The sequence below is a fragment of the Carex rostrata genome, chromosome 13 (assembly GCF_964058835.1).
Source record: "Carex rostrata chromosome 13, lpCarRost1.2, whole genome shotgun sequence".
Classification (NCBI taxonomy): Eukaryota; Viridiplantae; Streptophyta; class Magnoliopsida; order Poales; family Cyperaceae; genus Carex; species Carex rostrata.
The window spans coordinates 5,013,249-5,039,971 of NC_135930.1; the positions used below are offsets into that span (position 1 = coordinate 5,013,249).

At 31.6% G+C, this 26,723-nt stretch overlaps 4 protein-coding genes across 5 annotated transcripts; 3 read left to right on the forward strand and 1 right to left on the reverse strand.

Annotated features, from left to right (window-relative positions):
• The first annotated feature begins 5,773 nt into the window (after positions 1 to 5,773).
• On the forward strand, positions 5,774 to 9,191 carry LOC144564094 (nucleolar GTP-binding protein 1-like). Its single transcript, XM_078313611.1, has 5 exons — positions 5,774 to 5,879; positions 5,986 to 6,316; positions 6,968 to 8,737; positions 8,834 to 8,910; positions 9,008 to 9,191. The coding sequence occupies exons 2-3, from the start codon at positions 6,023 to 6,025 to the stop codon at positions 8,717 to 8,719; spliced, it is 2,046 nt and encodes a 681-aa protein (XP_078169737.1). The 5' UTR covers positions 5,774 to 5,879; positions 5,986 to 6,022; the 3' UTR covers positions 8,720 to 8,737; positions 8,834 to 8,910; positions 9,008 to 9,191.
• A 6,481-nt stretch (positions 9,192 to 15,672) lies between these two features.
• On the forward strand, positions 15,673 to 17,059 carry LOC144563855 (uncharacterized). The gene is made up of 2 exons (XM_078313323.1): positions 15,673 to 16,179; positions 16,271 to 17,059. The coding sequence occupies exons 1-2, from the start codon at positions 15,673 to 15,675 to the stop codon at positions 17,057 to 17,059; spliced, it is 1,296 nt and encodes a 431-aa protein (XP_078169449.1).
• A 1,879-nt stretch (positions 17,060 to 18,938) lies between these two features.
• Positions 18,939 to 20,933, forward strand: LOC144564252 (uncharacterized). The gene is made up of 5 exons (XM_078313835.1): positions 18,939 to 19,164; positions 19,480 to 19,642; positions 19,724 to 19,817; positions 19,896 to 20,092; positions 20,326 to 20,933. Exons 1-5 carry the CDS (start codon positions 19,093 to 19,095, stop codon positions 20,439 to 20,441), a joined length of 642 nt encoding a protein of 213 aa, XP_078169961.1. The 5' UTR covers positions 18,939 to 19,092; the 3' UTR covers positions 20,442 to 20,933.
• A 668-nt stretch (positions 20,934 to 21,601) lies between these two features.
• LOC144564761 (BSD domain-containing protein) lies at positions 21,602 to 25,015 on the reverse strand. Of its 2 annotated transcripts, none has more exons than XM_078314364.1 (5): positions 24,702 to 25,015; positions 24,514 to 24,620; positions 23,665 to 23,762; positions 22,435 to 22,625; positions 21,602 to 21,895 (listed from the first exon to the last, which is right to left on the reverse strand). In XM_078314364.1, the coding sequence occupies exons 1-4, from the start codon at positions 24,907 to 24,909 to the stop codon at positions 22,469 to 22,471; spliced, it is 570 nt and encodes a 189-aa protein (XP_078170490.1). In that variant the 5' UTR covers positions 24,910 to 25,015; the 3' UTR covers positions 21,602 to 21,895; positions 22,435 to 22,468. The 2 variants fall into 2 exon arrangements, with proteins under 2 accessions (XP_078170490.1, XP_078170491.1); XM_078314365.1 differs by having other exon boundaries at positions 24,514 to 24,617; positions 24,702 to 24,950.
• Positions 25,016 to 26,723: the final 1,708 nt, after the last annotated feature.

A 26,723-nucleotide genomic window follows, 5' to 3' on the forward strand; every position in this document is an offset into this window, starting at 1 on the left:
TATTTTTATATCAAATACATACATTATTATTTTGTATTATATAATGAATATATTTTGTTATTGTACAAACGTCATACAAACGATTCAGGTCACTCAATGTGTTTACATATCAAAATTTTATAGGATGCCAAATTTACAAATTTTAACTTTTTTTTTACTATTTAACACGTTTTTTTTATATAGTTGTATTTCATTTGTAAATATTTTTGTTTTCCGTATTATTTTAACTCATCTTTCAAAATTTCAAAAAACAGTAAATTTAATACTCTGTAAAATTTTAGTATGTAGAATACATTGACCGGAATCCATAATTTAAATTATTTGTATTTCGGTCAAAATACAAATATTTATATAATAATCAAACTCTTATATATTTTTTTCCCAACTATCGACGCGATATTTATTTTCTGGCTATCGATATTATTATTCCGTATATCGCCAAATTGCGTACTCTTTCCGTTATTGAGATTTCGTCAGATTCAAACTTGACATCTTTTTAATCTATAAATGTTTCAATTTTTAAAATTATACTGTGCATGGCTTACACGTGTCACCGACTTTTATATTTTACGGAATTTCCGATAAAAGGACTCCAAATCCAGTTAGCCTACGGCCATAACATTCAAAAAATAAAATAAAATAGCTAGCTGAATTCATATTTTTATTTTTAAAGTTTAAAATATTTGTTCAAATTGTTAAACATGATTGTATAAAATGTATTTTGGAAATCAAAATTTATATTTTTCAGACTTTTTACTATTTTTTTTTAAATTAGTAAAAAAATACTACTTTCAGATAATCTATAATTTTTACATAAAGTGATATTTTAGTTAAAAAAAAAGTAAAAGTAAATAAAAATTGTAGAGATATTCCAATTAACTGTTTAAGTTCTAAAAATAAAAATAAAAATTCATAATACAAATCAATTCATAGCATGCATTACCATGACCATGAACTCGACATTTCCGTTGTAAACTTGTATAGGAGAGAGAGAGCGTAGACAGATGGAGATGGAAAGTAAATGTGTTCAAATTCTTATACTGCTCTTTCCTGCGGGTCCCAAGAAGATTCAATTATAGAAGTTCATCACACCTAGGGCCCACTGTCAGTGATTTGTAACAGAAATACAAGAGAAATATTGTAACAGAGATAAATCTGGGCTTTAAGTAAATGTTGCACCAATCACCCATTCAAACTTGGATTTGACTATGGTGCTATGGGTTGCATAAGAATTACGGTGCTACGGTTCAATATTTGAGTTTTCAAAATTATAACGATCGATTCGAACCGTTCATCTTGTTCTCTATATTAATATGTGTTTGGAGACCAAATTTTATATTTTTTTGAAATTTTTTTACTATTTTTTTAGATTTATTGAATATCGCTGTTTTTTATGGTCCAGATTTGTATGAAAAACAACGATTTTCAATAAATCTAAAAAAAATAGTAAAATTTTTCCAAAAAATGTAAAATTTGGTCTCCAAACACATATTAATATGGAGAACAAGATGAACGGTTGGGATTGACCGTTAGAATTTTGAAAACTCAAATATTGAGCCGTAGCACCGTAGTCCTATATGCAACCCATAACACTGTAGCCAAATCCTTCAAACTTATTCAGTCCAGTATTGGATGGAGGGGAGAGATCTAAGAGCATCTAAATCTCTGATACTATAAGAGTTTCTAATTTTATGAGACAGTTTCTAATCTAATTTCGCATTTGAATTTCTTATTTAGAAACTATGTAGAAGAGTTTCTTATTAAGAAAATGTTTATAAACTCTATGCAGGGAAAATGATTGGCTGAAATTATTTCTCATTTTAATTTTAATGCTGACGCGGCTTAATAGAAACTCTAAAATTAGTTTTATGGATGTGAGAATTAAAAATTTTAGAGACCTTAATTTTAAAAAATAGTTAACATTTGTTTAAAAACTCATTTGACTTGTTGTGATGTAGACAAATACTCATTTGAATTGTTGTGATGTAGATACTCTAAGAAAGTTATATATACACCAGAAATTATACGACGTTCTACGAAAACCGAAAATATTTTGCAGAAGGCTTTGGTGGGGAAATTAGAAGATTGATTATAAATGCACCGGAAAACTAGAGGTAGTAGTTGGGGCCAGGTTAGCTGCCAACAATAAGTATTAATTATCCTTTTTTTTTAAATTTATAAATTTTAAATATCCATTGCCTTTGTATTGGATAGATCTGCTCTGACCAATCAAAAAGAAAAGAAAGGAGTACACAGAGGACAAAAGATTAATGTTGGTACATGTTACGAACAGATGGTTCATATAATTTTATTTTATGTTTTTGTTTTGTTTCTATTTTTCATTTTTAATGACTTAAAATCCTCAACTATTAATATTAAAATAAAATTCTCAAATTATTCTATATGCACATAAACAACTATCACTATTGAATTTTATTTTTTACAAAAAATTAATCGGTTAAAAAAATCAATATCTAAAAATTATTTATATTAGTGTATTTTTAAAAGCGATTGTTCTCAATTAAAACAAAGTCACAGGTCACAATGTCGTAATTTTTTTATTTAGCATAGGAAAAATGATGTAAATCAATATTTGATTTTTAAATGCTGAGTTATTAGAGTTTTAAAATAGAGACATAATAGAGACACAAAAGTGAAATTTTTTGAACCCTTCCCATTTACGAAAATCTATGTGAAATAATAAGAAATGAACTCTTGTATGATAAATGCAAAATACCCGTTAACAAAAAATATGCGGAAATAAATAGTAGCTAATTTCAATTTAAGGGACATCATGCATGTAAATTTTTCATTTATGGTTTGAACCCTTTAAAGTGCTGTTTACTTATATTATATACTAATTTATGTAAAATTGTAGACAAAAAATTTATTCATGTAACTGACTTTTTTTTTCCCCCCAATTTGCAAGAAGTGTACATGAAATCTTGACATAGATTCAGTGTCTCCATTTTGTATAAAATGGAGAGAATCAGGCATTTATTTGTTGTCCCTAAATGTGATCAACCGCACCAACATTCGGTGGGGCTATAAATATTTATTTATAAGGGTGAGAAGAAGTCGAATTTTAGGACTGACAAGCAGAGAAATAAATTCAACCGTTTCTATTATTCGAACAAATTTGCTAAATTAATAAGGAGTTTGGCTAGTATAACGTTAGTGTCATTTCAGTCTATATAACACCAACTCTAAAATTTATCAAATCGACTTCGAACGGTGAATCCAAACTGTTCAAACCGATCTACTTTATTAGTTGTGCGTTTATATGCAAAATTTATAACTTTTCGAATTTATTTAGTATTAAGTCAAGCGGTCAAATGTGTGAATTTTTAAGTTAATTTTAATACGTTAATTTTTCAATATTTTTACCGCTTGATTTGATACTAAAATAACTAAAAAATATAAAAAAAATTATATATAAACGCATCACTCATAATGTAAATCGGTTTGAATTAGTTGTAAGAAGTCGATTTGATAGGTTTTAGAATTGGTGTTATATAGACTGAAATAACACTGATGTTATACTCATTAATAAATATTTCATATCCCTACAATCAAATTATAAGCGTCACATCAAGTTTTAATTCCTTTACAGATGAAATCTCTAAACAACAAAATAGGAACGCCTTTTTGTCAGACACCATGCCAAAAATCAGGGAATCAAATCCTGCTCACAAGAAAGCAGAGGATTCGATTCCAAAAATCAGCCGTTGAAAAATAAAACCAAAGATCCAATGATAAATCCTATAGATGTGTTTGTGTCCCTGAACTTTTTTCTTTTAAAATAACAAGAGACATAACTTACTCTTCCGTATGAAATTTACCTACCATTAGATATATTATTTGAATTCAGTCCCTAAATATAATTATTCTTTGAATAGATGGCATGTTTTGAACTTCTTTCCTTTACCTTGTGCTTCGGAAGAGGATACATTAGGGGCGGATTTGTGTAGAAAGAATGAGGATTAATTGATCCCAAATTATTATTTTTTATATTTTTATGTATGATTTATATATAATTTAGAGTAAAAAGTCATGGATACATTATTTTTAATATGAAAATTTTATATGATTGATCACCAATGTATGTTTAATCCCTATAGTTTGAAAGTTTGACTCTGTCTCTGAGGTACATAACACTCTGTTGGATGGAGAGTAGAGGAAGGAAAGGGAAATGAAAAATAGAAGGGAATGGAATAGAAAAGAAGATTAGCATATTTAACCTCTTCGTATTTGGATGATCAATGAGGAAAAATAAATTTAACTTTCTTTTCCGTCTTATTTCTTGTTTGATTGATTAAAATTTAGAAGGTTAGTGAGAAATTCGGTGTTTGTTATGGGATCGTGACAAAAAACTTGTATGAGAATTATATAGGTAAGATATAGGATTGGGCATTTGTGTTATTTTTTTAAAATATATTTACAACAAAATTCCTTTCCATCCGTTATACTCCAAATTGAGAGGAAAACTGATTCTATTGATTATAATGATATAAAGTTAAACCTTTCACATCCTTGTATCCTTCACCTCCAATATACTTTTGTCAACTAAATACGATTCAATAGAAAATTTTATTTTTCTTTCCATTCCCTTCCGTCCTCTAGTCTCCATCCAAACAAGGTGTAAGGGGACAGAGGGGAGGGGAGGAGAGGTAAAAAGAGGAAGTAAACTCTATATATAAACTAATAAAATTTTGTAATATTTTTCAAATTAAATGTAGATGGAGATGGAGTAATTCTTTACACTGTCCCTCTCTCATTTTTCTTTTGTTTTCCTCTCATTAAATTTCTGGATCAAGTTTCTGGATCAAATTAAAAGGCTATTCTCTAACAAAAAGAAATTAATGCATGGTCTTATTGATGATACGGCTATAGAAATTATCCTTTGGGCAAGTTTTGTGTAATTATTGAGATATCACGGTAGTAATATTGTAAATATTATATTAGTAGAATAAAAGTAACTTTAGGGCCTTGTATATAAAAACTTTTTCTTTATCAATGCATTAGTTGGCATATTTTATGCCAACCATCAAAATAAGAAAAGAAAAGACATAACTTGTAAATCCGATATAAAGTTTACATATTACTAGAATTATTTTTGGAATTTCGTTCCTGAAATACAATTACTCGTTCGAAAGGAACTTTTTTTTAAGGTCAGTTAGCATTTTTTTTTTAAATTTAAACTTGCATATTTTGAATGTTTGGGTTTATATGAAATGACTTCATAATCAAATATAAACAAACCAACGATTCTTAGGGAAATTTTAGTTTTTTTTATCTTTTTCATGTCACAAAAATATTAGGTGCAAGATTTCGAATTACAGCCTTCTTAAATTTAAAATTCGTTTCCTATCTTTTTAGAAGTTTCATTTAGAATTTAAATTTGCAAATGAAACGAGTTTATCATATTCTCTTATATAACTGAACTTTAAAGTTTATCTCAAAACCGGACACTATTTGAATTCACGAGTCTAGTATAAAATATGAATAGGAAATGAGTTGCATCAATATTCGTACTTTGAGATCTGAAAATAGTCCGATTTTTTCACAGATGAACTAGATTTGAACTCATCCGGCCCATAAAATTTATGCGGCCTTAAAACAATTATCCATTTGCGACTTTAGGACCCAAAATTTAATATCGGATCCAGGATTTTGTTAACCGTAGAATAAACAACCCGCCAACCCGGTGATGTCAATCTGGTCCATTAACTATCGGATTTTAGAACCCGATTAAAACCTGTAGCGGCAGGCAACCAACAGAGCTTTCTATATGAAAACCTAAAACCCTAGCCAAATTCTTTCCTCTCAAATCGGGCCTTGCCGATCGCAACCATCCCCGGAAAAGCTTTCAAATCCTGGTTAGTTTCCATTCTCTTTACAACTTGTCAATTTCCTCCTTAGATCCATCGGTTACAGTTGTTTACAACCTGTCAATTTCTGAAATCAATCTATCAATTGAAACAGAGAAGTATCAAAAGGGGGAGGCGAAGAAGGAGCAAAGATGGTGCAGTTCAATTTCAAGGGGATAACGGTGGTGCCGTCGGGGAAGGATATGGTGGATATCATACTCTCGCGCACACAGAGACAGACACCGACGGTGGTCCACAAGGGGTACGCGATCACTCGCCTGCGCCAGTTCTACATGCGTAAGGTTCGCTATACGCAAGTAAACTTCCATGAGAAGCTCTCCGCCATTATTGACGAGTTCCCTCGGGTCGAGAGCATCCATCCCTTCTACGCCGAGCTCTTGAATGTGCTCTACAACAGGGATCACTACAAGCTCGGTCTTGGCCAGGTTTCTCTCCCTCTCTCTCTCTATTTTTGTTTTTTTCCTACAAGCACATTTTGTTTACTGATATGTGCAAAATCATCCTGTGATTTTAATGAATCAATCATCGGAAATTTATATGTGAATGTATTATGCCATTTGTTTTATATCATGTGATCAAATTATGTATTAATTTGTTCTCAATGTCTGGTGAATTGTGCCAATTTCTTTGAATGCAGTATCATAGAAAAGAAATCAAAACGAGGAGAACTACGAAAATGTGTTTGTGTTATATTCTGCAAATAGTTGGTGTAACTCCAATTTTGTTTTTGTTTTGCTAAGAGTGCTTTTGCCACATAATTGATGTGCAATTAATCAAATATATGTGTACAGTTAATTTAGCAGGGGTATGCTAGATTCCCGCAATCTATGTATTTATTTAATAAATACAAACATGCATAAGCAGTTCTTACCAACTATGGCAATTAAGCATATATCATGTACGTTCAATTGGAGGAATTGTGGACCACTTTGGAAAATTACCATAGTTGGTTTTTCACTTGAGAGGGGTATACTAGGTTCCTGCAATCTATGTTTTATTTAGTAATAGTACCATTCAGGACTGTAAAAGGTGATGAATAATAAGTACCTAATGTCAGTATATATCATATTTAACAGATTAACACTGCTAGAAACCTGATTGCAAAAATTGCAAAGGACTACGTCAGGCTATTGAAGTATGGTGATTCTCTCTACAGATGCAAGTGTCTCAAAGTTGCTGCTCTTGGGCGTATGTGCACAGTAATAAAGCGGATCGGGCCGAGTTTGGCGTATTTAGAGCAGGTACGCCAGCACATGGCGAGGTTGCCATCAATCGATCCAAACATGCGTACCATACTCATTTGCGGGTTCCCAAATGTGGGGAAGAGTAGTTTCATGAACAAGATAACTAGGGCTGATGTGGACGTGCAGCCTTTCGCCTTTACCACTAAGTCTCTGTTTGTGGGCCATACTGATTATAAATATCTCAGATACCAAGTGATTGACACACCTGGTATTTTGGATCGTCCGCTTGAGGATAGAAACATCATTGAGATGTGTAGTATCACTGCTCTGGGTAATCTGAGATCATCAACTGTTTTGTTCTTTTTGGACATCTCGGGTTCTTGTGGGTATACTATTGCACAACAGGCGTCATTATTTCATGATATAAAGACGGCCTTTAAGTTCAAACCTTTGATGATTGTGTGCAATAAGATTGATTTACAGCAGTTTGATGCGTTGTCTGATGAGGATAAGAAGTTGGTTGATGGGATGAAGGCTGAAGCAATGACGACTATGCCTACTGATGGTGATTTGAAAGAAGAGTCGGTTCTGGTAACAATGAGCACACTTACTGATGAAGGTGTGATCAATGCTAAGAACATTGCTTGTGAGAGACTCTTGGATATGAGGGTTGAGATGAAAATGCAGTCGAAAAAAATAAATGATGTTGTGAACCGGTTTCATGTGGCCATGCCTAAACCTAGAGACGGTAAAGAGAGGCCGGTTTGTATCCCACAGCAAGTATTAGAACAGCGTGCCAAGATGCAAGAGGGAGAAGAAAAGGAGAAAGAGAAAGAGAAGAGAAAGCTTGAGAAGGATTTGGAGGAGGAAAATGGTGGGGCTGGTGTGTACTCGGCAAGTCTTAAAAAGCATTATCTATTGGCTGATGACGATTGGAAGGAGGATATAATTCCTGAAATTATAGATGGACACAATGTGGCTGATTTCATGGATGCTGATATTTTAGAGAGGCTCGAGGAGTTAGAGAGAGAAGAAGGGTTCAGACTTGCTGGAGAGGAAGGAGAAGAGGAGTTTGAAATTGATGGAGTTGATATGACGCCAGAGGAGAGAGAAGCATTAAATGCAATCAGGAAGAGAAAGAAGGTGCTTATCCAAGAGCACAGGATCAAGAAGAGCACTGCTGAGAGCCGTCCAACTGTCCCGAGGAAATTCGACAAGGATCGTCAGTTCACAACTGTTCGCATGGGTCGCCAGCTGTCAGGCCTAGGGTTAGACCCGAGCAAGGCAATTGAGCGAGCAAGAAGTAAATCAGTATCCAGAATAGGTAGAAAGAGAGAGAGATCAGTCGCTGGTGATGACAGCATGGAGATTGATAACGATTTCAAGGGAAGCAACAAGAAAATGAGATTGAGATCTCTCTCTAGGTCGAGGTCAAGGTCAAGGCCTCCGGTTCAAGATTTGATACCTGGAGAAGGGTTCAAGGACAAGGAACAAAAGGTGAAGGCGTTAAAACTCGGCAAGAGTTCGGTGAAAAAGAGGAATAAGGATGCGAGAAAGGGAGAGGGAGATAGGGTTATTCTCAACATGATGCCGAAGCACTTGTTCTCTGGCAAGAGAGGTATTGGCAAGACCAGCAGGCGTTGATATATCATATTTAATGAGGTATTTTTTAAAATCCCTAATCTACCCTTTTTTGTTGTTTCGGAATATGAAAGAATTGGGCTGATTTGTATGTTATTTTTTTAATGTCTTTTGCAGATTTTTCACATTATGTTGAGTTTTGCCAGAGAGGTATTGGCAAGACCAGCAGGCGTTGATATATCATATTTAATGAGGTATTTTTTAAAATCCCTAATCTACCCTTTTTTGTTGTTTCGGAATATGAAAGAATTGGGCTGATTTGTATGTTATTTTTTTTAATGTCTTTTGCAGATTTTTCGCATTATGTTGAGTTAGTTTCGCAATGGTGAAGTTGATTTTTGGTGAGACACTGTTTTGTTTGTTGAGGAGAGAACTATTTTTGTGTTTTGTACCTTAAATTTTGCTTACTTTTTTTTGTCTGTTGTATTTGTTCTCTAAGAGTTGGTTAATTAATTTATTGTTATAGATGGTAACATAATGTAGTAATGCTTGCTTTGTTCGCATATTATCTTTTAAGATTTGTGTTAGCTACATATTTAATTCCCATGAAAAGAAAGAATAATTTTGAGAAAGGGAATACCTGGTAATTTACATTGCCATAAAATTGTTTTAGTTTGTTTCAAGTATCTTGTACATTCTATTTGTTTTGTCATTCGTGGTTTTATTATACAACAACAGTTTCTTAATAACAAATTGTTCATAATCACAATGTGCAACAACGTTTTTTATTATTATTATTATTATAAATCAGTGGTGATTACAACAAACGCCAACGGTTTCTGTAGTCAACGGTTGATGCATTTTCACCAACGGTTTTAACATTAGGTGATTTTGAATACATTCACCTACTATGGTATCCAAAATAATCAAATCTCCTCCCTATGGGTGGGTAGGAGATTTTTGCCAATAGAACTCATTTGTTGTGCTCTTTATTTAAAAATAAACTTTAATAATTTAAAATATAAAATATAAAAGTCAAAATAAAACCATTGAATATAATAGACATCATTTTATCTATGCATATGTAAAAAATTATAACATTTTAACTTTGTTTTAGTTGTCATCGAGAGTTTGGAAAAATATACAAATGTGGATAATTTCTAAATGTTGATTTTTCAACTTATTGATTCACATATAAACAAAACCAAAATGTGATAATTTTTTATGAGCATATAAAAAAAATAACATAAATCACATTTAACGGGTTTATTTTGACGTTTATAATTTAAATTTTGAGTTACTAACATTTAAAAAATGGAGATATGGTGGAGGCATTTAAACCCTCCTTTAATTAAAATATGAGCTTGTTTTCTCAAAATTCAATACTCTTTCTATCTGAATAGCAGTAGTTTTTTTTAAGAAAGATGGAGGTCACAATCTCTAAATTCCATTGATAAGAGAGACATCAGGAATGCCAATTTGACAAAGAAAACAGAAAACAAAACATAAATGAAAAAGAAATTAGCTAAGGTTTGAAGAAAAAAATAATGTAGATGTAGATGTTATTTCTAATTTAAGGTTTAGACATCAACATTTAGATGTGATAATACCTAACTTCTAATTTACACATCTCAAATATAAAATTTTAGAAATGGAGTATTTTTATGTTGATTTAAAAAGAGAAGGTATTTTGTAAATTTTCCCTAATAGAAAACGGACTAGAAATTCGGCCAATTTATATTTCATTAATTTCAATAATAGAATATGGTACTCTAATGATAAATATAAAATTTTAGGATGTTAAAATTTAAAAATATTGAAAAAGGTACTACTACTACTAGAAAATGGTACTACCATTATTTTTTTACCTTTTATTATGGCTTTATTTTTAAAAACTTTAATAGTTTTAAATCTAAAACTTAAAAGTCAAAATAAAACCGTTGAATGTGATTTATGTTATTTTTCCTATGTGTTCATAAAAAATTATCACATTTCAATTTTGTTTTTATGTGAATCAATAAGTTAAAAAATTAACGTCTCTAAAATTATCCACATTAGTACATTTTTTTACAAAATCTTGATGACAATCAAAATAAACTTGGAATATCATAATTTTTTACACATGCATAGATAATATGATGTAGATCATATCCAACGGTTTTATTTTGACTCTTAAATTTTAGATTTTGAGTTATTAAAGCTTTTAAAAATGAAGGCATCTGAACCATTCTCTATATATTCTTATATATTTGTTCAACTGTAGTTTATGATATTTGATAGTATCTCATAAGATATAAATAAAATTTTGTTAGATTTAGGTTTATTGAATCTAGGTTGGACCTAGTGTATATATATAGGGTGATATAATTAACTTTCATTGTAATTCATAGGATTGGAAATTAATAACAAACCCAGGAACTAAATTCCTCCTGCTGCTGAAAGGTTGCATTGAGGTGTTGATTATTTAATATAAATAGAAACTAGTTTTATCTGGTTTTCTTATTTTAGTTTGTAACAATCAAACTAGTCAGATAATCAAAATTGCATCTTTACAGTCAATTTAATTTGTTATTCGAAATATCCTGAAAAATCAGTTAATAAAATCGGTTTCTTTTTCAACTTTTTTAAACGTCTAATATAATAACCAGCTTTTGGTAGGGGTGTTCATCAGTTCGGTTTGGTTGAAACCGACATAAATTAAATAAGCAAACCAAAGTTTTATTCGATTTTTAAAAATAAAACCAAACTATGAACTAATTTAGCCTATCAACCGAATTGAACCGAACCAAAATTTTATTTTGGTTTGTTTGATTTGTTCGGTTCAAACAAAACTACATTAATCTTTTTATTTAAAGAATGCCAATTAATAATTACTTGCACTTTGATTTAGTGGTAAAAGGTCGACTCTGCTCACTCTGTGAGAGGTCGGATAATCGAAATCCAACTATGAAATCTCTACAGACATTAGACAGTTGGATGTGCTTCAATTAATTTTCTTCTTAAAGAAGCTCCTAATATAAAAAATATTGAATAAATGTTGCGCTTAAGGATGAAATCCAAACAATAACGGAGCTGGATTTAATCATGGCCAAGTAAGAAAAATATAATGAGTAAACTTTTAATTTAAACAAATTGTTTAAGAACATATATATAATTATATTTGACGATCTATTAAACATGGGTTATAGTAATTAATTAAGGGTACGAGTTTACAGATTGAAAAAGAATATCATATAAGCATAAACATCCTAGAATTCAAGCAATTGGAAAATTGTTCTAACTTGAAGTGAAACAACCGAAAGTATTTATAAACCTTGTATATAAATAAAATTAGCAACTAAAACAATACAAATACATATAAATTAAATAATTAAAATCAGAAATTACGAAAATATCAAAACATGGGCGCGTTGACCTTGACCTTTAGTAAATTCATATGAAAAACTAGTTAAAAGTTAATTGTAGCAAACTATTAATTTAAATAAATTTTTTTTAATTAATATATTTTTCAAATAAAAAAATGATTTAATAATTCAAATATGAAGGTGGGGACATACATGTCATGCACTTCTTTCACCTAATCCACTCATTCTCTTTCTTTTCTCCTATTTGCATCTTCTCACCTAATTAATTAATAATAATAATTGATAATCTTTCACGTTAATCTTCAAATTAATTAACAAGACATGCACGCCACCATTCTTTTTTTTTTTCTCTTTTTTTGACAAAAGAAATGTAAAGATCTAACCTCCATATATATTCCATTAATTTTGTGATACTGGATGTATGATGTATCAGAGTCAACAATATTTACAAAAAGTTAAAACAGATAACAAATAAGAAGTTAAAACAAGAAAAACCATAAGAAGCACTACAAATGGCAGAATCCCTATTGTACCCAACTACGTACTCTCTGTTTAGTATCTGGCAAAATATATAACATCGGAGAAACTGATGTCAATTGAGGATTAGGACCCCCTATTTTTCATTTAATTTGAAATTAAGAGTAAATGATATTTTTAAAATTTTGCAAATGCATGGGCGGAACTAGAATTTGAGTATGGGGGGAGGGTCTAAATAGTATCATTAATTTTTTTGTAATAAAAAAAAACATAAAAACAATATAACACAAGATAAGAAGATCATTCACTATTTGAATTCACAAAAAATACACAATAAATAACTAACACTAACAAAGTGTAATGTCTATCAAATAAATCACTTCATCCTTAGTTATATGACACAAATCTAATAATTTAATAAATGAAGATGTCAAATTTACAAATAAATTCACTTCATTCTTAATTCATTCTATTTTATACTAACATGGTGTCAGTTGCAATCATGGAAATTTAAATTTCTTTTGTATCATAAAACTAGTTCTAGGTTTGATTATAATTATGAAAATTAAATATTCCTTTCTATCAATGATATGAAATTCTTACAATTCCCGAAAGATGTCCTACTGTCCTTGAGAACTAAAGAAGTGATTTAGTGGAGAACGGAGACGTTGAGTAATTGGTAGAGTCATGGAGAACGGAGATGCTGAAATTTGGGAATTGTTTTTTTTTTTAATTTTTTTTTATTTTGTTGGATCCGATGTTAATAATGTAATACACGGAATTGTCCTTTTAAGGAGCTTTGTTGATGCTATAATAAAATACTATTTGTTTCTAGTTCTTTCTATGTATTACCTTTCTAATTTGGATATGATTTTAATTTTCTTCTTTCTAATTTGGATAGGATTTTAAAATACATTCCTTGAACTTTGTTATATTATTATAAGGGGCTTATACATGTAAAACAAACAAATTAGTAAAATTTCTATATTCTTAATAATAAAAAAATTTAAATCTTGAGTGGCTTAGCACCCCAGCCATAACTATGGTCCGTCCCTGCACACGGAATGTACATATATATATAAAGAAGGGAAATGAAATTCATTTTAAAATGTTTGCCTGAGTGCACGTAGCTAGATGTCATATTTCTTTATTGTACATTTTCTTTTATGGTTTTCTATGTTTAAATAAGCAATGTATGCTTCATGCACTATTAATGATGGGGAGTGCTATTTTAAGGTCAACTATTACAATATTGAGGGTTAAGAGAAAATTTTCTCTCTAAGTATCTGTTTTACCCTTCTTCAAGTCTTTCTCTATCTAATATCTATCTTATTAAATGAGAATGTTATTTAAGGAAAAAATAATAAAGGAAAAGAAAATGATTTTTATCTCACATCTCCTTTCCCCTCTCTAGCTACATTCCTGAAAACTCTTTTGTTCCAATTTACATAATTGATTGTTTTTTTTTGGACCTCATTGCATTTGAAGTTCTCTTCGTTATAACGTTCCGCCAAGCTTCTTCTGATTTTTATTTAAATTTCTTTCGGCTATATATATATATATATATATATATGAGTAGAACTAGGGTGCTCTTAAGCTCACCAACGTTTTGGTGAGCTTAACTCTAAAACTCATCAAATCGATTTCAAACGATGAATCCGAACCGTTGAAACCCGCCTATCTTACGTGTGATGCATCTACATGTGAAATTTTTAAACATTCGAATTAATTTAGTATAAAGTCAAGCGGTCAAAATTAGAAGGTTAATAAATTAATTTTAGTGCATTCATTTTTTGAACGTTTTTGACCGCTTGACTTTATACTAAATTAATTCGAATGTTTAAAAAATTCACATGTAGATGCATCACACGTAAGGTAGGTGGGTTTCAACGGTTCGGATTCGTCATTTGAAATCGATTTGATGAGTTTTAGAGTTAAGCTCACCAAAACTTTGGTAAGCTTAAGAGCAACCTAGTTCTACTCTCTCTCTCTCTATATATAGAGTAAGGCTACGCTATTTCACGAATTAAACATAATGTTTTAATTCGCGCTCATATATCTAGTTTCGAAGTTCAAATAACTAATCCAAACCGTTAGATGTTTAATTTATATTAAAATGTGCTTGGAGACCAAATTTTACATTTTTTGAAATTTTTTTTACTATTTATTAAGATGGTTTGAAAATCGCTGTTTTTATTAAAATTCTGCACCATTAAAAAACAACGATTTTCAAACCATCTTAATAAATAGTAAAAAAATTTCAAAAAATGTAAAATTTGGTCTCCAAGCACATTTTAATATAGATTAAACATCTAACAGTTTGGGGAACATCTTTCAATAGTTTCGACCTTCTATAGTTTGTACTCATTTAAACTTTGTGAGTTAATGAAATGTTGGCTTCTACACATAGGAATAGATTTAGGAGCTGGATTTTAACAAGCTGTCATTAGCATAAAGTTTTTTGTTTTGCACTTTATTATTATTTTTTCCACCTTATCTCTTAGTATACTCATAATTAGACTTTTCAATTTTCATGCAGTGATGAAGATTCTTTTTTTCATTTTAGTAGAAATTCATAGGCTAGTGATGAACTTTTTTTTCTAGAATAAATGTGGCATGGTAAATTCAGTTAAAATAACTCGATCATGTAAATATTTTCAACAGTTAATAAATGTGGTTGAAAGAACAAAAAATAAAAACGACTCTTGCATTTGAGTTAACAAATTGTATATCGTGTATAATCTAGCAATCGAGATGTTATTTGTGTATTATATTCAAATGCAAATAAGAGGAATATTGGAAATACATTTGTAATTAGATACAAGAAGAATTCGAGGCGTGGGATTTTGTTAGGAAGGAATTACTTTCCTTTATTAGTTTCTTTCATTAATTAAATACATTCCTTTATTATCTTCTTTCATTAATTAGATACAAAAGAGTGAAATGGTAATATAGATATTTAGAAAAAATAATTGTCTTGGCTCTCAAAATAACAAAAATTGCCCTCAATATAGCGCTACCCATTAATGATTGGTACATGGGACAGAGTATGGATCCTTTCTATGTTTAAATAAGAAATGTATGATATTCATCCCGGTCTATTTATAATTAGTGTTGTAGAGAGTATGGATAAGGAAGAGAGAAAAAAAAAAATAGAAACAACAAGCAAACACGATGGGGAAACAATTTCAAGATAGGCAACGAATTCAGCCATTAGAAGGACCCCTAGAAGTGGCACCTCCTCTCCCTCCGGCCACGCATGATAGCAAGAACATCACGCTCCTGCAAGGGCGCGGCATTGAGCTTTTGTGTAGTCTGATTTTGTTGTGCACTTCACTTTTCATCCTTCTAGCTTCTTTGTATTACAAACAAGATGCAGCGAGCTATTTCCGGATTATTCCTTCTGTGCAATCTAGCACCCCTCGCGTGGCAATATGTCTGGTGGGAGGCGCTAGGAGGTTCGATTTAACTGGACCCAGCATATTGAAGCATGTGTTGAATGCTTTTCCAGATGCGGATCTATTTGTACACAGCAACTTGGACAAGGATACCTTAAAGTTGTCATTGCTTCGATCGGCTCCACGTGTCACAGAGGTGAGGATAAGGAGGCCAGTGGTGTTTAATGAGACCGAGGAGCAAAGGGCGTTGCTTTCTGCTGGTTCCTCGCCTAATGGGATTCAGGTTTGTTACATTATGTATTTTCACATATTATGCTTTTTATGTTTTAACTTCTATATCTAAATTTTCTAGTCTGGTCATGTAGACATGATAGATCAACTTGCACTTTGACCTGGTAGAAGGATGCCTCGACATGATCGGTGTGCAAGAATCCCAAGGCAGCTTTAAATATGACTGGATTGTACGAACCAGGCTAGACGGGTACTGGATGGGTCCACTGGATCAGAAAACCTTCAAGCGGGGTTCGTATGTTGTGCCCGAGGGATCCCGGTTTTTTGGCCTGAACGACCGCCTAGGAATCGGCAATAGGTCCTCGTCAGAAGTGGCTCTGTCGAGACTCTCTCTTCTGCCCCGCTTAGCCTCAGCTGGTTTTCATGAGCTCAACTCAGAATCTGCGTTCCATGCACAGCTAAGGTTATTTAATATTACCGAAGCAGAACTCAGATTCCCATTCTGCATCTTATCATATCGTCAGTTTTTGTACCCACCAGACAGGTGGGGTCTCCTGGTTGCATCCATTAGTAGCCCCGGCCCACTGAACGGGGTCTATTGCCGACCGTGCATTCCAAAATGCAAAGGCGAGTGCATGGAACAATTGGGTCCTAAGTTGGATAAGACGTTTAGCTGGACAGAGTGGAGAAACGGTAGTCTAGAGCTATGTGATTCGAGCTATCCGTGGCAAGAAGGTTCGGAAAAGATTTTCGATAAAGATGCCGGCATTGCGGCGGCAAATGTGAGGCACAGAGTTAAAGAAATGAAGATTGAGGAGTGCTTGCAGGAAGTTGAGGGGTTGAAGAGGAAAGCAGACAGATGGAATGGCCCTGATCCAATTGAGATTTGCAATTTGGGTTTCCCACAAATTAGACAAAAATCTAGAAGATAATTCATTTAAGTTTCTGTTTTTCTTTGATTATCTTTTCTTGATTTTGTATTTTTTTTAATATCTCTACTATATTATAAATAAAATAGTTAATATAGTAGTCAGAATTAAGAGCAAAGCTAGAATGTGATATGCTTATCAAGAAAAATCAATGAGCATAACTCAAAATAGAATTGACTTCAAATGACGAATTAGCCTTTTTTTTGTTTTTGTTTCTGTCTATTGTATCTAGATCTGTTCTCTAAGAGTTAGTTGGTTAGTTTATTGTTATAGATGGTAATATAATTCAGTAATTCTTGCTTTGTCCTCGTATTTTCTTGCATTTTGTGTTATCTGAGTATACGTACAAATCTCAGGAAAACAAAGAATATTTTTGAGAAAGTGAATACCTGGTAATTTACATTGCCATAAATGCAAGCATAATGTGTAGTTGCAATTTGAATTTAAGTTTTCACGACTTGAATTCTAATTATTAAGATACAAAACACATATTTAGTATTTATTTATAAGGAACTGAACTATATAAAAAAAATTTAAAACAACAAAATTAATCTAAATCACAATATATAATTAGGGAACTGAACTATACAAAACACATATAATTTTTTTTTTAAACCCTAGAAATAGCTAAGCATCCATTAACTTCAATAATATTGTCACTTTTATTAGGGAAACAAGGAAACTCGTTTGCAAGCTATTCATAAATTTAGGCGTTTGACTAAATTTTATATTTTATTTGTGAGTGAGGCTATGGTAATATGCATATCGCAAATCATCCTGTGTCACTCATCTCAACGGTTAAACATAATCTCCATATAAAATGTATTTGCACATCAAATTTTATATTTTTAGATATTTTTCATAGATAGACAATTACTACTTTTAATGGTCTATAATTTCTAAATCAAATGATTTTCTACCTATCTAGATAAATAAATAGTATGAAAATTTAAAAAAAGTAAAATTTGATATTTAAGTATGTTTTTATATGAAGTTTATATTAAAAATGATCGAGTATTTAGATTTTAAAAATTAATATATGAGTCTATCGGCCACTATGTAATATCACATATTATTATAGCGATTTTATTTGTTTAATCTGTCAGGCGATGCGGGTAGGTTGTCTTCGTGGATCCGGTCTGAATCTAAACCCGATTTACTAGAAAGCCCATGACTAGGGGTGAGTAAATCGCTCATAACTCGTGAGCCGCTCATAACTCGCTCATTAAAAGCTCATCTAAACTCGCTCATTTATCCGCTCATTTAAACTCGCTCATTAACAACTCGCTCATTTATTTAATGAGCGAGCATGAGCATGACCCAACTCGCTCATTAAGAATTTGCCACACCTAATCCCTGCCACATTTAATCCGCCACATTTAATCCTATGTAATTCTGTATAACATCAACCTCGCCTCATTAAAATTGATAGATAGTGAGCATAGTTTCATATTTAATTATGTGTAATATAATGAGTACAATGTAACATTTAATCCTGTGTAATATACTAATATTCATAATTTCATATTCATTTTTTTTGTAAATCGGCAGAACCAAAACCTCCGCCAAAAGCCCAAAACAAGTAATAGTCATAACAACTCACTCATTTAAATGAATTATAACAATTTGTTGGATTTTATTACGATGACTTTTAACAAATTTTGTTATGCGTGGACACACTATATAATTTTGTTATGAGTCATAAGTCATAACTCGTGAGCCGCTCATAACTCGCTCGTTAAAAACTCGCTCATTTACAACTCGCTCATTTATCCGCTCATTTAAACTCGCTCATTTACTTAATGAGCGAGCATGAGCATACCCTAACTCGCTCATTAATCACCCCTACCCATGACCCATGCCCACTACTGTAAGAGCATCTGCATCTCCATTGAGCTGTTTTTCATAAACAATAGTCATCTCCTGTTCTTATAAAACTGGAGACGATCCAGTATACTTCCAGCTTCCCGCTTTTCTCCTCCGTTCTCTTCGCAATTTACTGGCGGGAAAACTTGCCCGGGATTCGACGACAGCAAATGGGGACGCCAATGGAGGATTCAGCGGCGATACTTCACCAGATTTCTTCTCTCAAAGACATGCTCGATCAGGTGAGTCCGTATCCTCTCTGGTGAAGCTTATAGGGAGATTCGTGCCAGATTAAACTGACGACTCAGATCTCATTCTACTCAGTCAGGTATTTGGGTACTATTGATGTTGCTTAAAGAGAAAACATTATGAAATGTTTCTTTCATACTTTCATCATAAGTGTTCACATGCAAAACATTCACAAGTGTTCATTAGATTTCGTACTATTGCTCTTTCTTAACGAAGAGTACATTATATGTGAGATGTAGGTTAATGAGCTGAACTTTAACCTTTTTTTTTTTTTCTAATTGCATACCCTATTATATGTGATTATATAGGTTAATGAAGAGATTCAGCAGAATATCCAGAAAACAAGGGAAATAGAATCAGAAATTGTTAAGAATTCTGAAATCGAAAAGGAGTACCTTACAAAGGAATGCGAGTTACAAAAATCGGTGTTGATTTCAGAGTTTGAACTGAGTGGATGGATCCAAGTATCTGGTAAATCAATTCTATCTCATGGAATTGTACAAATATAAAAAGGTGCAGTGACTAAACTGGAAATTTGCTAATTGTAAACAGGTACAGGGACAACATCACTCGAAGCACTGCAGACCAAGGTGAAATCACAAAAATTGAATCTTGGTGAAATTAAAAGAAGATTCTCAGAAAAGATGTATGTGTTTTTTTTGTGCCAATGAAATAATGAATTTGTTTCTATGTGCCTGAGTCTTGACTATTGAACATCTTATAGGGATAATTTCACTAATGAGTGTGCTCAATTTCAAGCCACTGTGATTGAAAGTAGCAAAGAGATAGCTTCAGTAGTAGAGGAAAAAAAAGCACTACAGAAAGAAATGTTGAATCTGGAACAAAAGATTAACACCTATCAGAATTCTACAACAGATTATATGGCAGAGATCCTTGAAGAAATTTACAGATCTTGTTCTGGTAAATTAATGACTTCTGTTTCCTGAAGAAATTGTTTCCTTTCCAGCCAGATACCCGTTTGCAAGTATTTTTCATTGGGTTGTCCGATCAAATATCAAATGGCCCAGATCACTATACTATACTGTACCAGTATATGCCAAAAATAATTTCCGCCCTTCACAAAACAAGGCTATTGCATGCTTAAGAGAATATGATGAACTAATTTGTCTATTTCATTTTTCTTCTTCATGCAGTATTAGAAGCTGACTTGAAACATGGAATTGCAAACTATATGAGTGTTCTAGAGGATATACATAATCTGAAGATTATCTTTGCTAATACAATTGGACATCAAGGTGCTTCTCATTAGCTGTTTGGTTTTGATAGATGTTTGCTTCTCATTCAGTATAAATTTGGTATCTTGTCATGTAGATGAAAACCTGTACGATAACCAATAATTTGCTATAGAAAATGTAAATAAAATCTTATAATCTAGTTTGCACTATCATATCAAATTTAAGTGGTAAGAACAGCTCATTCTGATTCCAGATTGATCTAACCATAAGTTTAGTTGGTAAGAACAGCTCATACTGAGAAACATTTCATATATGAACAAGTTTCCGTCTACATGCTTGTTTGTAAGTTTAGCTGGCATGTAATTAGTTGGTACATTAGATGATCAGTCTTGTTTGTTTGGTTGATTAACATGGATATTTTGTTTTGTTGGATGTGTGAAAAAAAAGTTAGTTTTTTCATTGACAGGAGGATGTCTTGGTTATCATGGATTTTTTGTTTTGTTTATTTAGTTGATTAACATGGATATGTTGTTTGTTATGCTTTATTGTCTTGGTTATTTTTTTTGGTTCATGTGCTGGGATTGAATTTCTTCTCTTTTGTTCTATTAATGAATTGATTCAAAGCATGATTGCATTTTTTACAATACAGAAAGGGAGGAACTTGTTTTGATAAGCTGACAGAAGCTGTCAGTGTAATGAGAGGAATTAAATAGTATAATTTTTGAATTTCTGTTTTTAAGTAAGGCCTTTGTATTTACTCCTCTTTTGATTGCTGCTGGACCTTGTTTTCTTTTTCTTGGGCCTTATGTGAGTTGGTGATTAATGAAATGATACAGACAAGCCTCTTTCTACTGTTACAACTGAATCAATTAGTCAATTTTTTTTTTAAAAACACACTTGCCAATTTTAACCTAAAGCTGATTATTATAAGAACTTCTAACGGTTTTTCTAATTTCAATTTTCCTTTATCAAGTCAACCACATCACTTTTCTTTTGCTGTGGTACTGATTTACAAAACCTACCAGCGTTATATTTTGCTGCTACAAAGCATTTTGAATTTCTGATATTTGCTGATAGAAACTCCGTGAACTAAATTGTAATTTTGTTTCAAAACTTAGAAGGCCTATATTTATAAATTGCAAAACTCCGGAAAACATTTCTTCTCAGAGGAGCTTAAGCAGAAGTTTGTATTAGCAATCTATAAAATTTATCACATCAAATACTAAGAACAATCAAGTACTAATGCTTCCAGAAGATGATTGATTATATAGCCTACAATAACTATTTAAATTTGAAGGAAAATATACTAACCATGTCAGGAATATAATCTAAAAAAAATAAGAAACAAATTAAAGTTAACCATTCTAATAATCAATCGAGTTTTTCTTTCGTTGCTCATTTTACAAATTTCTCATCAAGAGAATGGCAACAGAACATCAAAAAGGTATCCATTTGAGCATCCATCACTATCCTATGTCAAACGCCAGTACCAGTTGCTCTCAGGCTAGTTCTTCAGCATTCATCAGCCCTATAAAAATTGTAAGGCATTGAGAGCAGAAGCATGTAAATTATTTTGTTGATAATAGATTCTCAAAACAGGGAAATTGTCATGTATTAATTAATATATTATTCATTATTGGAAATTATATTACGCTACTCACTGAACAAACTAATTGAAAAATAACCAAAACTAGAGCATTAAAGAGAAGAAATTAGTAAACAAATCTCTAGAAGGGCCAAAGCAATTATATTAAAATAACAGAGGAGAGGAAAAATCCATAAAGATAGCAAAAGATAATCTACGCTTTTCTTTGTAACTTTTGCAGTTCAACCCTTAACAATCTGAAAATTCTAAAACACCAAAAAATAAAGATCATTTAAGGGGAACATGACAAGATAAAATCATAGTTATGTCTTAGACCATTGTATTGCAGTACCAGATGATACTAATAATACAATAGCAAACTACACCAATGCTGCCTACCACTGTATTGCTTTCTTGCAAGGTTTAAAATCAAGAAGAAGAATCTAATATCGCATCTGACTCTCTGTCAGTGATTTTTTTACCTGGTAGTCAGTGGCATCAATGGTAGAACTAAAATCAGGCTGTATTGATTTCATCATCCAGATCACCAGTTGAGATGGTAACATTATTTGATTCCATCATCTCTACCTCAATTACAGTCTTCTTTTCAGAAATCTCACCACCTGTCTCCATCATTTTGAGTTTTGCTTTTTGTATTGCACGAATCTCATATCTAAGAAACAAACGATCAATATTATATTTTATCTTAACTTAAAAGAGGAAACAAAATTATTAAGAGATATCATTAACTATAAAAAACTCTTCACAAAATAAAAAAAAAAAAACTCTTCATATAAAATTTGTTCAAAAAATAAGATAGTATATCTATTTATTTGTGAGTATATCTACTGTACTGGTTTTATTTGAGTATATGGAAATAGGATTGGTATTTATAGATCAAGATGGAAATTTCAACAAACAGACACTCAAATAGTTCTAAGTAATAATTGAAAAAAATTGATATTTTCCTGGTAACCATGTCAAAGTGCAACCAAGCCCGTCAACATTTTTGTTCAAGTAGGCCCCTGAACGTTTGCTTTTTCACCAACTAGACAATTCTACACGTCAAATAATGGAAATTCAGATGAAGTATTCAAAATACTGTGAGATTTAACTTAACAAAGGGCTCAATTGAACTGCTTCCTCTTTTCTTTGAAAAAAACAAAGCAATAGTTCAAGGAGGGTGGTTCCAACGCCTCATTTTTTTTATACCTCATCATACCTCATATTTTATATCTTCATTTTCTTCATATTCAAAGTCTAAATTGTCGATCCAAACCGTTCAACATGATATCCATACTAAAATATGGTTAGGGATGAAATTTTATATTTTTTGGAATTTTTTTGCTATTTTTTAAGATGGGTAGAAAATCACTATTTTTTGAACGGTTCAAAAACAGTGATTTTGTACCCATCTTAAAAAATAGCAAAAAAATTCCAAAAAATATAAAATTTCATCTCCATGCATATTTTAGTATAAATATTTTGTTGAACAATTCGGATCGACAATTTGGACTTTGAAAACGAAAATATAAAATATGAGGTATGATGAGGTATGAAAAAAATGAGGCATTGGAACCCTCCTCTAGTTCAAGGCTTAAATTTCGACAGTGAGAAGTTTCACGATTTAACTGGACTTTGATCCACAATTTCCACGATCATTTGTATTCTGATTGTTTATCTTTAAAAGAATAACATAACGTAGCACTTACGGAGCAATATAACTTTTAACTAGATAAAAGTAAATAGTCCAGAATTGCTTGTCCTTCATATGCCGGGGACAGAGATCATATCTTAGCTTTGCAATTTCCTTCATGAAATAAGAGAAAACGTCTATCAAATTTAACAAAGGCGGCCTTACTATTTCTACAATCATCACAGTTAAAATGCCTCCAATTTTTTATTTTCTAATATACAAAATTCTAAAATTTATATGTCAAATAAAACGGTTAGATGTGATCTATATGAAATAATACGTGTACATAAAAATTATCACTTTTTTATTTTGATTTTATACGAATCAATCAATAAGGTGAAAAATCAACATCCAGAGTTTATCCACATGGGTGTATATTTGCAAGCGTTGATATTAATCAAAACAAAATTGAAATGTCATGATCTATTACATGTGCATAGAGAAAATAATATCGATCACATTTGACTGCTACCCATTATACCTTTACCCTTTATTAAATATCCATTCTGCTCTCGAAAATCGGATACCCATTGTACCTTTACCCTTTATAAAATACCCATTTCGCACTCAAAAGCTGTCAATTATAAGACTGACATTTTTCTTAAACGAACTACAAATTTTTATGTTTTTAATAAGGGTAAAATGGGTATTTTATAAATTTAAAATGAATTTTAATATAAAAGACAATAAAATGGGTAAATTGTGAGTTTTGAAAGTTTAGAGGGGGGAGTTTTTGAGGTGTATACATTAAATTCCCTCTAAATTTTGAGTTATTGTAGTTCTAACAATGAAGCCATTTGAACCCTCATGAAATAAACCAGCTCGAGAAACTACACATCCAAATCCAAGTATTTGTAAATATTACCTTAGTTTTGGACAAAATACGCACAGCATGCTGCTCCTGCCACTGGGTTAGATACATCCTTACATTTTTACCTCCAGTTTGATCGCTCTCAGCCGTCCGATCACCTACTAAATTACCACAACAAATCAATAAAAAAAAAAAAATTAACTAGAACAGAAGCCCAATTTCAATTTAGCAGAATAGAGTACCTTGACCGAGGTGAGAAGATTTGAATGTGTCGATCGTAAAGGTCTTGACGAAATCGAGAAGGGAATCAGTGATTCCCAATTCTTCATCCTCAACTTCTTCTTTTTCGTTTTTCTTGGGAGAGACGTTGCTTGGAGAGCTTCTATCCGCCGTGGAATCGCTACCGTTTCCTCTTTTCTTGAACGGCCATGGCAGCGAGCTCCAGTTCATTCTAGTTTTACTTTAACCCCTCTCTTTTTCCCTTTTTCTGGGTTGATAGATGTGTTTCGACAAATTTACGAGATTCACCTTTGTTCTTAGATAATTTTGTGTTTCATCCAGGAAATAAATATGCTGTTATTCCTTGAGAATAACATGGAATTGTTATTCCGATCATAACCGTTCAATTTTTGTACGCACGATCTCAACAAAAATCAATGGTTGATATATCAACTAAAGGTTCTGTTATTCCGATGGAATAACAGCAGATTTATTTCCGTTTCAGGTCCATATCCTCTGAATTATTTCAAATTTTAAGTTTATATCGGGACCTATCCAGTCCGATATGGAATACAAGGTGCTATTTAATATTCGTGCTACAACAGATCAAACGGTTCATATATAATTCCGAATTTGAGTTAACTCAGGTGATTTGAATTCCTCTAGTAAAACTGTAAAACTATAAAAGGATCCGAAAATCATACAAAACGAAATTTTCCTGTAACCTTAACGCTGCTATTAGGGATATCACCGACATTATTTTATATATTTAACTGCATAGAACAAGGCAAATATGGACAAGGAAAAAAAAATAATTTGTTTAACAAATAAAGGTGTGTATAAAACTATTGGAGTAAAGCTAGGGTGTGACATGCTCACCAAGAAAGTTTGGTGAGCATAACTCCAAAAGTATATCGGATCGACGTCAAATGTCAAATCCAAACCGTTGAAATCCACGTGCTTCATGAGTGATGCATATACATGTAAAATTTTGAAAGTTTCGAGTTTATTTGCTACACGGTCAAGTAGTCAAAGAAATAATAAAAATTGAATATATAAAATAACTTATAATAAAATGTTTGTTTCTTTGACCACTTGACCGTGTAGCAAATAAACTCGAAACTTTCAAAATTTTACATGTATATGCATCACTCATGAAGCACGTGGATTTCAATGGTTTGGATTCAGCATTTGACGTCGATCCGATATACTTTTAGAGTTATGCTCACCAAACTTTCTTGGTGAGCATGTCACACCCTAGCTTTACTCAAACTATTGATTACCTTATCAGATAAGATTACGATGATGAGAATTATTTTGCATTGTTATCATATATATAGATAATGAATAAATATAAATTATATATGATAATTATCTGTACATATAATTATATAATTTCTATAGTGATGAAATTAATTTACTTAACTTTATGTAATATTTCATTTAGTAATTTATGAATAATTTGATAATTTATAATACGTGTATCAATATGGGTAACAATTTATATTATTTTTAATTAATCATCTATATTTTTAAAATACGGGTATCAATAATTATTTCTTTAATATTTTCTTATTTTACGTAAATGATGTGTTATTATATTTACATATTTAATATACTTTTATATTATATCACATAAACTAGTAATTTATTCAATAATTAATAATTATGTATAAACTGTCACCCTTTAATCTTATTGAATACATGTAACAATAGGATCAATGTTCCTAATTATTCCAGCTGATTTTTATCAATTATTTTTTTTTTGGAAATCAGGGACTACAATGGTTCAAATTAAAGATTTGGAGCTGGCAACAAACAGCACTCTTGAACTTCCCGAATATTATAAATCAAAACAAAATATACAAATCCTTAATTGCACAAGATTCCTCTTTTCTTTAAATATGTCTTTGATACAAAATTCTCAAGTACATAAAAAAATAGTCCATAATCTCAATTCATCTCAATCATAAATTTATCCCCATCATAAAAAAAACACCCACCACCTACATATTCACCAGGTACGCGCTTAGAGTGCGAGATAA